This window comes from Mirounga angustirostris, unplaced genomic scaffold (genome assembly GCF_029215605.1).
Source record: "Mirounga angustirostris isolate CCGP_5_RB_7025 unplaced genomic scaffold, mMirAng1.0.hap1 SCAF_7, whole genome shotgun sequence".
In the NCBI taxonomy this organism is placed as follows: Eukaryota; Metazoa; Chordata; class Mammalia; order Carnivora; family Phocidae; genus Mirounga; species Mirounga angustirostris.
In genome coordinates, this window is record NW_026991715.1 from 50,447,999 (window position 1) to 50,462,716 (window position 14,718).

General features: G+C 34.5%; 1 protein-coding gene across 2 annotated transcripts in view; it reads right to left on the reverse strand.

Annotated features, from left to right (window-relative positions):
* Window positions 1-1,504: 1,504 nt before the first annotated feature.
* TRIM23 (tripartite motif containing 23) overlaps window positions 1,505-14,718 on the reverse strand; it is a 33,079-nt gene continuing 19,865 nt past the window's right edge. For both annotated transcript variants that reach the window (XM_045895540.3, XM_045895544.3), the window contains 4 exons: window positions 11,882-12,011; window positions 11,254-11,364; window positions 5,930-6,054; window positions 1,505-3,779 (listed from right to left, as the gene is read on the reverse strand). In XM_045895540.3, the coding sequence (XP_045751496.2) occupies window positions 3,600-3,779; window positions 5,930-6,054; window positions 11,254-11,364; window positions 11,882-12,011 (546 nt within the window). In that variant the 3' untranslated portion in view covers window positions 1,505-3,599. The remainder of the gene's footprint in view (window positions 3,780-5,929; window positions 6,055-11,253; window positions 11,365-11,881; window positions 12,012-14,718) is intronic.

Sequence of the window (14,718 nt, forward strand, 5' to 3'; positions counted from 1 at the left end):
ATATACCACTTCCTTTCTTTTCTTAGGTTTGTGTTTCATGCCAAATAGTTTTGCCTTTTAATCATTGTTAAAAATAGTTAAGTAGTGGTAAGTAAAATTTCAGGAATAGGAAGTTGTAGTTTATTAAAGATTTAGAAATAACTTATTCTGAGTTGCAGGTAAGTCACATTTAAATGAGTATTACACCTAGTGTTTAAATATAAGAATGAGGATAACTTAATACTTTAGTCCTTAGTTTTATATACAGGTTCATTTATTGTTTTCACATTATTTTCCTCATGTAGCTAAAGTCAAATTTTCTGTCCTCAAGTTATAGTATCTTTTCTTACCTTACTAAATATACCATCAAGAAACTATATATTAAGTAAAACCTTTAGTAGCTAATAATGGAGCAATTAGTAGTAATTTGAGCAGTAAAACAGTATGAGTTCAAAGTCTTCTGTTGATTTCATTTCTTCACTTTCCCTCCTGACTTCATAACTATTAAGAACCATGGCTTCTAGTTTCCAGACACTCTTGAAGTTAAAGGAGAACAAGAAGTTAAAGGAGGAACACGTTCAACAGACCTATTTAGGGAATCCACATTCTTATGTTTAAATTTAAACTTACACTTTTCCTTCTATTGATAAGCAGGATTACTTCCTTTATCCATTTTGTACCACAAACCTGTGAGATGGAAGAATGTGCCAAGTTGTGCTACTTTAATATCACGTCCTCCTTTTATAAGGTAGAACTTGGACATGTTGGACATAAAATGACTTTTCACTGTGACGTTTACCTTTTCTTCCTATTTTAGGTGTCTAGACATCTCCCTAGCAATTTATTCATTCCTGAAAACTTAATCCTAAATTTTTGATAATACTGCCACCAAGTGGTGGTGATGCCCCATTTTGCCAAACAGTTCTTTTGCTTGAGTGAAAAATCCTATTTGATGAACGAATTTTTCCATTTCGTGTCATAAATTTAACATAATCAGTAGACTTAAAAGCATACATTGCCAGATGTCCTTTTTTTTTAAAGCATGTTTTAAATTATTAGCAGGATACCATCTGATACTTACTCATTCATCCTCTTCATTATTTTTTTAGGCAAAGTACAACTGTCTTCTTCCCTATTACTACTTTGCAAATTCAAAGGTATCTCAATACTATAGAAAATGTCTTTCTTTTAGCAATAATAGTTATAGGCTACACCTAAGTTTTCTCAGACATTTTCAAAAATAGTACTTAAAATTTAAAAAACGAGTTTCACTTTAATGAAAAATTTTAGTTCTATCAAAACATTAGCTATAATACTCATTTAAGTGCAGCTTATACAGAATAAGTTATTTCTAAATCTTTAATAAACTACAACTCAAATTTGACATGCAAGTCATCCCCTACCCCATTTTGTTTTCTTTCTCTTAACCACAGCACAAATACAACTTTCTTAATTGGTTACTAGTTATACTAGTAGATGGTACACGAAACAGAATTTTTAGAATAATGATAGGACTTCTTTAAAATGATTTTAATATTTTATTGCTGTCTATGTGTAATGCAAATAATGGCTTCTGGTGATGATAAAGCATTCCAGAATTACAGACCAGGGCTACACACTTGTAAAACCTGCTTTACATAAACCATACAGTATATTTAGGCTAAATACAGAAATTCAGAGCTAGGAGGCAAATCCTAATAGACTGGATTTAAAACATCTCTCTCATTATTAAATTTGACATTTCCCAGAGGGAACTAGCAAAATCTTAACTAATGATTAGTGAAAGAATACAACCACAAATAGTAATAAGAGCCTGAGAAAAATATTCCTTAAAAAAAGAAACCACACACAAACACTATTATGTACATTATAATCAGGTCTAAGCACAATTTTTACATTGTGTTTAGTAATATGCTAAGAATGTGAATTACAAAGTTTAGCAAAATTGGTGAAATGAACTTAATAATTTACAAGGAAAACAAGTTTACATGTTAGTGTTAGACTTTTTTTTTTTTTCCAATTACCTAGTAGAGAAAACAGGTCAAGGGCTCACAAGCAAATGTTAACATGTTTTTTATTTTTCACAGTTACTGTAATTATTAAATAATTTAATTCATAAGTGTTACTTATATGCACAAATTACACTTGTAACAGCATGACTTTTACTTGAGAAATAAAGGATGAACTATTTACTTATTTACATACTGCCCATAACACTGATGGGCTTCTTTTTAATGCTTTGTTTTCTAAAAGTTTTGCTGTTTATTTTAAACAAACAAAAGTACAAACAAAAGAACCAAAACAGTGCCACCTAAGAGGGACATCTCCTAGCAGTTCAACTAATAAGACTTAGGATTATTCAGCTTCATCCTAAAGGGTGAAGAGCATATTAAAAAAAAATAAAACCCAATCTAGCTATGTTTAAATATAAATTGTACTGCCATACGTGAGTATCCTTAAAAAATGAAAAACAGTAAAAAGCACAAAATTTTTAAACTTTTACAACACTGCATAATAAATGTGATGTAAACTTTCTGAACATTTCTTTTCCTTCCTTCTCAAGGCCTTACCATGAAGAGCCTTAATAATGTCTTATTGTCAAGATAAATGTACTTATATTTTTGGGAAAGCATTTAAAGTAACTGATTCTCCACTGCTTAAATGACTTTTCTTAAGGTAAATGTAGTTTCCTACTTTTATGTAAGCCGACCCTGGTTCTATGTGTAACTTACTACATTTTACCTATAATCGTTCCCACTAAGGATGCAGTTATATTTTAAAAAGAAACTCTAACTACTTTAAACATGTTGAAAGTAGAAGGACCAATTCAGAGCTGTGACCTAGGAGATAATACATACAGGTTCAACCCTGGAAATGGGTCTTTCGTAAGTGAAGATTAACTACAACATAAATGACTTTCACAGTTTTATTATTAATTGTTCTTCAGTTTAATACTAATCTGACAGTCATACCTAATTAGATAACATTTCATCTGACTCACTGGGTTTTATACAAAAGGGCTTAGAGAAAGTTTCAATAAAACATTATAAAATATTAATTTTCTGTAGCTTATAGTTCTTAGCATTAAAGTTATTCTGTTATACTGAACAAAGAAGTAAATTAATCCTATTTCTCCAAGATGCAGTCTGGATTCTAATTCATTAAGCCACTGCTGTTTTGCTACAAATACTGCCAAAATCCAGTGAAAGGGCAAAATAAAGAAGCAGCTATGCTTCACTTGCTTCCCACAGAGGTTCCATTAGGCATTCAGTTGGTTATTCCTTTTTCATTGAAAGAATAAACCTTCACCTTACCCTTTCTCTGACTACTTCTTTGCCAATATATGGGTCACACATAATGTGAAAAACTTAATAAAAATGTATGTTTTTAAAAAATGTATATTCAAGAAGTCCCTATTTAATGCAATTTAATCTGCTCAAATATTTAAATTTTACTAGAGTAATTTTTTAAAAAGCAATATCGTACTGAATTCCCCAACCAAGATTCCTTTTAAATATACATCCTAAATAAACTATCTTTGAGATGTAGAATTTCTTATAACATATTATGTGCAAAATAACTCTTAACCCCAAAACTTTAAATAACTTCTGCATTTAAAATCAAGCAACATCCAATACTCCAGCAGCCACAAGTTGCCTTGAGAGCCAATCTAACCCCTCATATAGTCCCATGCCACTTCGAGCATCGCAGCCCTGAATATACCAGCTACGGCCACAGCACAATTTATGCAGACTGAGAAGTTCAGTGATTTCTTCTACTGACAGAGCTCCAGCAACATCCTGAAAGATAGATACATATCAGAAATTTTTTTATAATCAGCCCATCAAAATTACCATTTATAAAGAATTCTGTTGGTACCATTCTAAAAGAAACCTAAAGTTAAAACCTAGATTCACCCTTCAGTAATTATTTTGTGATTAATAAGTATAGAGAAAAGTAGGGTTGTGATTAAGATCATTTATAACATAGTCTGTAAGAACCACCTTCAGTGAAATCAATATAGGCGATGCAACCTGAATGAAAGATACTGCCTGAGTCATAAGGCATCAACTTAAAAGAAAAAGGTTAACATGTGTATCACAAAAATGGCTTATACCTAGAATTTATATAATGAACAGTTATTAAACTCCCACTCCAAATACCCGAGCACCCCTACTTCCTAGAAGCAACCACCAGTTATTATTTCTTATATATTTGTCCAGATAATTTCCATGCACACTCATGCAAATAAACACAAACAGAAACATACTTCAGCTTTTTTTTTTATTTTTTACTTAATACATCTTAAAGATAGTTATCTTTCCATTATCTGGACAAGAAGACCTTCTACATTATTTTTAACATCTGAACTGCATTCCAGGATGTAGGTGCAACATAATTTTCTTAACCCATTGTATATTTAATATTTAGATTGAGGTTCTGTTTATGTGCTATTACAAACACATACATATACATATGTAACATTTTTAACTACATTCATTTGCAACATTATCTGCAGGATAAACTTAGGATATTTGTATGCAGAATACATTATTAGAGGTAGAATTGTGAGGTACAAGGGTATATGCATCTAAAATTTTGATAGGTATGGTACTGTCAAATTGCCCTCCAAGAAAATGTCTCTGTTTAATAATCACACCAACAGTATGTGTGAGTCTGAAGATTATGAAACATTTTTATCTTTAGCAATTTAAGTGGAAAATGATATTTCACTTTGCCTTACCTGTGTCTTTTTCAGTAAGTAAAGCAAAGTGTATCTGTGCTCTTAGTGGTTTTTTTTTTAAAGATTTTATTTATTTATTTCAGAGAGAGAGAATGAGAGAGAGCACATGAGAGGGGGGAAGGGGCAGAGGGAGAAGCAGACTCCCTGCCAAGCAGGGAGCCCAATGCGGGACTCGATCCCAGGACTCCAGGATCATGACCTGAGCTGAAGGCAGTCGCTTAACCAACTGAGCCACCCAGGCGCCCCAGGGGTTTTTTATTAGGAGGGAAATCCTTTATTCTTCATCCTACCCTTCCTTTTAATGACATATTAGCCCCTCTAATGCACTGAAAAGCATTCTCATCCTCCTAGAAGCATAGGCTCAAGATCTAGGAATATGTAGCTTCTCTCTATCCTTTATCCTCCCCACTCGGACAACAAATTCTAACAAATCTACCTTCATAAAACTCTTTTCAATCTACTTCCACCCTTCTATTCCTTTAATTCGGGATCTTGTTAACTCTCACTTGAATTACTACAGCAATTTACTGTATCTGTCTGTCTCTAGTCCCTTCCCCCTGATTAATGCTATATCCTACCCCCAAATTACAGTCTTAAAACAGATATGAGTCCAAAAACCTTTTGATGGTTTTCCTTTGTCATAGAATAAAACCTAAATTTCTCAGTCTAGACCTCATCTGTTATTCTAGATTTTCTTCATCCTCTACTTGCCCTTCACATATAGATCTGCTGATGCTCCTTTAAAACATTCATGCTTTTATTTTCTCTGCCTACAGTGTTCTTTCTTTCACATATTGACTCAACGTCCTATCCATAATTTCAACTCGTATCATAATTTCAACTCAAATCCCACTTTTTACACATCTTTCACAAGATGCCACCTTTAGAACTACTCTAATTTTCCAAGAGACGTTGCTAATATAATTGAAATTACTTACCAGTTTTCTATGTATTACAATCTCATATACAGTCACTTACATGTTTTCAAACAAATAAGAGTTTCTGGTAAGCATCAACCACCTTATTTCTTTCTATATACTCCAAGGTACCAAGTAGAGAACTTTCTATATATACTGTATTTAAAATACTCAGCACAAACTTCATAAGTATCTACTGAATTATCAGTTTTGAAATTACCTTATGTTACCTAATGACATAGGATGCACAAAACTACTAAATAAGTATTCTGAAATACAAACGTGTTACCTGTTTGTTAGCAAAAATCAGGAGCAAAGCATCTCGGAGTTCTTTTTCTGTTAACAACTTTGCAAGTTCACTGTGTGCTTCGCTAACTCTGTCTCTATGACTGCTATCAACAACAAATACAACAGCTACCAAAAAAAAAAAAAAATAGAATTAGTCATTTGTTAACTTTCAGTAAATGGACCAAATATTTTAATGCTCTCATTATTTTATTATGGTTAGTCTACTATCTACTATGTTTTTCACAGAAACGCTGCCTACTGTAAGAGCATCTAGCAATACTTAACAGTATGACCTCAAGTAGTTCACCTAACTTTTTGGCTCTCTTCATTTCCCCATCTGTAACAGGATTTAGAACACTTGCTCTACCAAATACAAAGTGCTGTGTGTATGAGTTAGTATTTTTCTTAATTAATGAGAATATACCTCTCATGACTTCCATAATGATGCTACTTGTTCCTTTTTTTTGTAAGTTTTTATTTTAATTACCCGATGCTCATCCTGACAAGTGCACTCCTTAATCCCCATCACCTTTTTCACCTGTATCCCCATATAACTCCCCTACGGTAACCATCAGTTCTCTATAGTTAAGAGTCTGTTTCTGGATTTCTCTCTTTTTTCCCCCCTTTGCTCGTTTGTTTCTTAAATTACACATGAGTGAAGCCATATGGTCTTTGTCTTTCGCTGACTTATTTCACTTAACATTATACTCTCTAGCTCCATCCATGCTATTGCAAATGGCAAGATTTCATTCTTTTTATGGCTGAGTAAATTCCATTATACACACACACACACACACACACACACACACACACACACACCTTCTTTACCCATTCATCAATCAATGGACACTCCAGCTGTTTCCATAACTTGGCTATTGTAGATAATGCTGCTATAAACATCAGCATGCATATATCCCTTTGAATTAGTGTTTCTGTATTCTTTGGGTAAATACCTAGTAGTCCAACTGCTGGATCATAGGGTAGTTCTAATCTTAACTTTCTGAGGAAGCTCCATACTGTTTTCCAGAGTGGCTGCACCAGTATGCATTCCCATCAACACTGGAAAAGGGCTCCTTTTTCTCCACATCCTCACCAAAACCTGTTATTTCTTATGCTGTTGACTTTATTCTGGCTGGTGTGAGGTGATATCTCACTGCAGTTTTGATTTGTATTTCCCTGATGGTAAGTGATGATGAGCATCTTTTCATGTGTCTGTTGGCCATCTGGATGTCTTCTTTGAAGAAATGTCTATTCATGTCTTCTGCCCATTTTTTAATTGGATTATCTGGTTTTTGGATCTTAAGTTGTGTAAGTTCTTTATGTATTTTGGATACTAACCCTTTATTGGATATATCATTTGCAAGTATCTTTTCCCATTCCATAGGTTGCCTTTTAGGTTTGTTGACTGTTTCCTTCACTGTGTAGAAGCTTTTTATTTTGATGTAGTCCCAGTAGTTCATTTTTCCTTTTGTTTCACTTGCCCCAAGGGACCTATCTAGAAAAAAGCTGCTAGGCCAATTTCAGAGAAATTATTACCTGTGTTCTTTTCTAGGATTTTTATGGCTGCAGGTCTAACATTTAGGTCTTTAATTTATTTTCAATTTATTTTCATGTACTGTGTAAGAAAGTGGTCCAGTTTCATTTTTTTTGCATGTCGTTGTCCAGTTTTCCCAACACCATTTGTTGAAGAGACTGTCTTTCTCCAATTGGATAGTCTTTCCTGCTTTATCAAAGATTAATTGACCATATAATTGTGGGTTTATTTCTGGGTTTTCCATTCTGTTCTATTGATCTGTATGTCTATTTTTGTGCCAGTACCATACTGTTTTGATTACTACAGCTTTGTAATTTAACTTAGAAGTCCAGAATTGTGATGCTTCCAGCTTTGCTTTTCTTTTTCAAGATTCCTTTGGCTATTCATGGTCTTTTTAGGATTGTTTGTTCTAGCTCTGTTGAAAAATGCTGTTGGTATTTTGATAGGAATTGCATTAAATGTGTAGACTGCTTTGGGTAGTACAGACATTTTAACAATATTTGTTCTTTCATTTTTTTTAAAGTTTCTTTTTTAAGACTTTATTATTCATTTGAGACAGAGAGAGCACAGACAGGGGAGAGGCAGGGGGAGAGACAGAAGCAGACTCCCCATTGAGCTGAGAGCCCGACGTGAGCCTTGATCCCAGGACCTGAAGATCATGACCTGAGCCGAAGGCAGATGCTCAATCATCTGAACCACCCAGGCGCCCCATATTTGTTCTTTTAATCCATGAGCATGGAATGTATTTCCATTTCTTTGTATCATCTTAAATTTGTTTCATCGGTGTTTTATAGATTTCAGAGTACAGGTCTTTTATCTCTTTGGTTAGGTTTATACCAGGGTATCTTATTATTTTGGGTGCAATTGTAAGTGGGATTATTAACTTCTCTTTCAGCTGCTTCACTATTGGTATATAGAAATGCATCAGAATTCTGTAAATTGATTTTGTATCCTATGACTTTACTGAATTCATTTATCTAACAGTTTTTGGTGGAGTCTTTCAGGCTTTACACACACACACACACACACACACAGTATCATGTCATCTGCAAATAGTGAAAATTTTACTTCTCCTTGCCAATTTGGATGCCTTTTCTTTTTTTGTCTGATTGCTGTGGCTAGCCCTTCCAGGACTATGTTGAAATTAAAGTGGTGAGAGTGGACATCCTTGTCTTGTTCCTGACCTTAGGGGAAAGGCTCTCAGTTTTTCCCCATTGAGGATGATGTTAGCTGTGGGTTTTTCATAGATGGTTTTTATTATGTTGAGGTATGGTCCCTCTATACCTACTTTGTTGAGAATTTTTATCATAAACAGATGTTGTACTTTGTTAAATGCTTTTTTTTTTTTTTTTGCATCTATTGAAATGATCATATAGTTCTTATCCTTTCTCTTATCGATGTGATATATCATGTTGATTTGCAAATACTGAGACACACTTGCAGCCCAGGAATAAATCCTACTTGGTCATGATGAATGATTTTTTTTATATTGTTGGATTCGGTTTGCTGGTATTTTATTGAGGATTTTTGTATCTTTGTTCAGAGAGATTGGCCTGTAGTTCTCTTTTTTGTGTATCTGTCTGGTTTTGATATCAGGGTAATGCTGGCCTCATGGAATGAATTTGGAAATTTTCCTTCCTTTTCTATTTTTTAGAATAGTTGAGAAGAATAGCTATTAACTCTTCTTTAAATGTTTGGTAGAGTTCACCTGTGAAGCCATCTGATCCTGGACTTTTGTTTGTTGGGAGTTTTGGGTTTTTTTAAAAAATTTTATTTATTTGAGAGAGAGAGAGAGAGCACGAACAGTGGGGAGGGGCAGAGGGAGAAGGAAAAGTAGACTACCCGTTGAGCGGGGAGCTGGTGCAGGGCTAGATCCCAGGACCCCTAGATCATGACCTGAGCCGAAGGGAGACACTTAACTGACTGACCCTCCCAGGCACCCATTTGTTGGGAGTTCTTTGATTACTGATTCAATTGCTTTGCTGGTAATCAGACTGTTCAAATTTTCTATTTCTTCTTGTTTCAGTTTTAGTAGTTTACGTTTCTAGGAATTTATCCATTTCTTCTAGGTTTTCCAATTTGTTGGCATATAGTTTTTCTTAATATTCTCTTATGACTGTTTGTATTTATGTGGTTTTTTGTTACTTCTTTTCTCTCATTGGTGATTTTATTTGGTTCCTTTCTCTTTCTTTCTTGATAAGTCTGGTTTATCAATTTTATTGATTTTTTTTTTCCAAAGAACCAGCTCCTGATTTCATTGTTCTGTTATATTTTTTTAGTTTCTGTATCATTTATTTCTGCTCTAATCTTATTATTTCTTTCCTTCTACTGGTTTTGGGCTGTGTTTGTTTGTTCTTTTCCTAGCTCCTTTAGGTGTGAGGCTAAGTTGTTTGAGATTTTTCTTGCTTCTTGAGGTAGGCCTGTATTGGTATAAAGTTCCCTCTTAGAACAGCTTTTGCTGCATCCCAAAGGTTTTGAACCACTGTGTTTTCATTTTCATTTGTTTCCATGTACTTTTTGATTTCTTCTTTGATTTTTCAGATTGACCCATTCATTGTTTAGTAGCATGTTATTTAACCCCCACGTATTTGTGGTCTTTCCATATTTTTTCCTGTGGATGACTCTAGTTTCATAGCACTGTGGTCAGAAATGATGCATTGAGGGGCTCCTGGATGGCTCAGTAGATTAGGTGTCTGACTCTTGATTTCAGCTCAGGTCATGATCTCAGGGTCATGGGGTCGAGCCCCACATGGGGCTCTGCAGGGAGTCTGCTTGAGATTTTCTCTTTCCCTCTCCCTCTCCTTCTGCCCCTCCCCAACTCACACTCTCTAAGTAAATAAATCTTTTAAAAGAAAAAAAAAGTAAAGAAAAGATGCACTGATCTTTTTTAATTTGTTGAGGTTTCTTTTGTGGCCTGCGATGCTACTTGTTCTTTGATTACTACTTCCTTTGCCAAAAAATAATCTAAATAAATCACCATCTTTATCTCTCCAAAGTATTCTCTCTAGGTGCCTAGCACAGCACTTTCCACATATACTGTACTCAAAATACATAGCAGAAACTTCACAAGTATCTACTGAGTTGATTCTCTTTTGAAATCTTTCTAGCTACCTTATGGTAGCTAAACATCCCAACTTTTCAACCATTCCTCATGTTCAAAATCCCATTTTTTTCCCTATTAATCACTGTATCAAAATCCTAATGTAAAAATAATTATCTAGTTTCTCTGCTAGTTGGGAAGTATGATGATATACGAAACATGTGGCATGAACATAAATTTCATGTTGGGTATAGGCAAAAGCATAGAATGGGGCCTAAATATAAATAATAAATAAATGCTAGGTGGAATGTGTGATAAAACACAGTTTGGCCACAGCAAACCACTGCAGGTACTTATGGAGCTACTGAGAGATTATAATGAGATAAATATTTTACTGAATTGAAGAGAGCAGCAGATACATACACCAAGAATTCTCCCCTTCATCACGATATTGCCATATTACACTTGGGGTGTACACATATTACACCCCCATATCACACTCATATGAATAGTAATAATGTACTTCAACTGTTAAGAGCAGCAGCAGTATGTCTTCTTAACTGCCTGATATGAAAGGTAAGTATGGTTTGAAGCTATAATTATGATTTCTTCATGAAATAAACCAAAGCACATATCCCAGTCTTTCCACCTTAACGTTTTTAATAAAATAAGCTTCACTGGTTAAATCAATTCCACAGAAAACTGGCATCCTAAAATTCTGAAAAATTAAGATATCATTTTTCACTCTTACCTTGGGTATTGAGGTAGTAATGTTTCCACAATGGTCTTAATTTGTGCTTTCCACCTACATCCCAAATAGTGAACTTTAGATTTTTATATTCTACAGTTTCCACATTGAAACCTGTTTTTGCAAAAAAAAATTACTTTAATACTGAACTTGTATTTATAATTAGTAACACACCAAACACAGGCGACCCACTGTTTAGAACTGTGAAAATATAAATTATCTTCATACAGCAATATCTACTGCTGCCCAACCAACTCCACTCCTAATAAACCTATATGGGGAATATATACTTTTAACAGCTATTAGTCCTCTAAACCTCCACCAGGATCCTGAGATCCTGAAACTCAAATACCTAACAGCTCTGCACCACTACCACTCTCTCACCCTAACCTTCACCAATCCTTTAATCCTTCAACTGTCCCACCAACACTTCTTAATATCCCACCATCCACATTTCAATCCCACAGCCCTGAACCTTGCATTTTTTCTCAGACATGTCAGTGTCTTAGAGCCAGTAAAGAGCCCACCACAATGCCATACTGGCATAAAATAAGACCCCCAAGAACTCAGTTGTAAGCTAGGGTTTGTCTATAAAACATCCATTAAGGTAAAAAGCAGTACTTATACTTACCAATTGTTGGAATAGGCTGCATAAATTCATCCTGTTTTAACTTAAACAAAATAGTAGTTTTTCCAGCACCATCTAATCCTAACGTAACAACTCGAATTTCCATTTTTGGTCCAATGTGAACTCTATTGTCCTGTAATTTTTAAAAATTTAAATCTTATTTTGATACGGAGTTAAAATATATTAGCATTTATATTTTTATTTATAATACCTTTGTTAATTATTTCATCTCCTACTCATTCCTCTGATTCCATGGACAAATACCAACCTGTATTATTATAATTTTGTTGCATAAATCTAATACCTTAGATTTACAAACAAACGTTAAATAACCTATAAGCCTATGGTAACAGGTATAAATGTACAAAGATGTAATTTGTGACATTAATAACATAAAGTATGGGGGGTGGAGCTATAAAAGAATAGAGGGTTTATATGCAAAAGAAGTTAAGTTGTTATCACTTTCCAATAGAATGTTATAACAAGATGTTCTTTGTAATAGCAATGGTAAACACACAAAAATCCATAGAATATACACAAATGGAAATGAGTAGGGAATCAAACCATGACACTATAAAAAATCACTGAGACACAGAAGGTGGCAGTAAGACAAAAGGAAAGACAAAAAAGCTATAAGATATAAAAAAAACAATAAACAGAATGGTAATAACAAGTCCTTACCTATTAATAATTACTTGAAATATAAATGGGTTTAATTCCCCAATGAAAAGACAGTTTGACTAAATGGATTAAAAAAACAAGATCTAATAATATGCTGTCTATAGGAGACTCACTTCATATTTAAGGACACAAGAAGGCTGAAAGTGAAGGAAAAGAAAAAGAGATTCCATATAAATCATACTCAAAAAAGAGCAGGGGTGGCTATCCTAGAATGAGACAAAATAAACTTTAAATCAGAAACTGTTATAAGAGACAAAAGTTCATTATATATTGATAAAAGGGTAGATTTACAAATAACATATAACAATTACAAATATTTGGATTTTTTTTTAAGATTTTATTTATTTATTTGACAGAGAGACAACAAGAGAGTGAACACAAGAGTGGGAGAGGGAGAAGCAGGCTTCCCACTGAACAGGGGCTCGGTCCCAGGACCCTGGGTCATGACCTGAGCCAAAGGCAGATGCTTAACGACTGAGCCACCCAGGTGCCCCTGGATTTTAAATATATGGATAAAAGTTCCAAAATGAGACCCAAAACTATAAAACTCTTAGAAGAAAACATAGTGCAAAATCTTCATGACAATGGATTTGGCAGTGATTTTTTTTTTATATCACTCCAAAAACACAGCTGACAAACACAGAAGTAGACAAATGGGACCATATCAATCTTAATCTTTTGTGAATCAAAGGACACTATCAACAAAGTGAAGAAGCAACCTACAAAATGGGACAAAGTATTTGCAAATCATATATCTAAGAATGGATTCCCTTCCAGAATATATAAAAAACTCCTACAGCTCAATGAAATAAAAAATCAAATAACTCAATTAAAAAACAGGCAAAGGACTTGTACAAAATTTCTCCAAAGAAGATACAAACTGGCCAATAAGCATATGAAATGAGGCTCAACTTCATTAATCTTCAAAGAAATGCAAACCAAAACCACAATGAGGTATCACCTCACACCTATCAGGATGACTACTATCTAAAACAAACAAACAAAAATTAACATGTGTTGATGAAAATGTGTATAAATTGAAACCCTTGTGCACTGTTGGTGGGAATTACGATATGGTACAACCACTATGGAAAACAACATAACATTTCCTCAAAAAAATAAAAATAAAACTACCATATCCAGTAATCTCACTTCTGGATATATATCCAAAAGAAATGAAAGCAAGGTCTCAGGGAGATACGTGTACATCCATGTTCACAGCTACACTATTCATAATAGCCAAGATGTGGAAGTAACCCAAATGTCCATCAATGGATGAAGGTATAAACAAAATGTGGTATATACAAACAAGGCAATATTTTTTAGCCTTAAAAAAAAAGAAAATTCTGTCACATGCCACAACATGGGTGAAATCTGAGGATATACTAATTGAGATCAGCCAGTCATAAAAAGACAAATACTGACTATATGGGCTCCACTTATACGAGGTATTTAGAATACTCAAATTCAAAGAAACAGAAAGTAGAATGGTAGTTACCAGGAGGTGATGAGAGAGGGGGAAAGGGGACTTATTGTTTATATGGTATGGAAGTTCAGTTTTTCTTTTTTTTTTTTTTTTTAAGATTTTATTTATTTATTTGACAGAGAGAGACACAGCGAGAGAGGGAACACAAGCAGGGGGAGTGGGAGAGGGAGAAGCAGGCTTCCTGTGGAGCAGGGAGCCCGATGCGGGGCTCGATCCCAGGACCCTGGGATCATGACCTGAGCCGAAGCCAGACGCTTAACGACTGAGCCACCCAGGCGCCCCAGAAGTTCAGTTTTTCAAAATGCAAAATTCCTGGAGGTATACTGAATGTGAATATATTTAACAATACTGAACGGTACAATTAAAAATAGTTAAGATCAGGGTGCCTGGGTGGCTTAGTCAGTTAAGCGTCCAACTCTTTGATTTCAGCTCAGGTCATGATCTCAGGGTCATGAGACCAAGCCCTGCATCAGGCTCCCTCCATGCTGAGCATAGAGGCTGCTTGAGATTTTTCTCTCTCCCTCTGCTCCTCCCCTCCCCCAATGTTCACTTTCTCTTTCCAAAAAAAAAGGTTAAGATGGTGATTTTTATGTTTTTTTAGCACACACACACACACAAAAATGTGATATATCTGCACAATAGAGTACCCTGAAGCTGTAAAAAAAAGAACAGA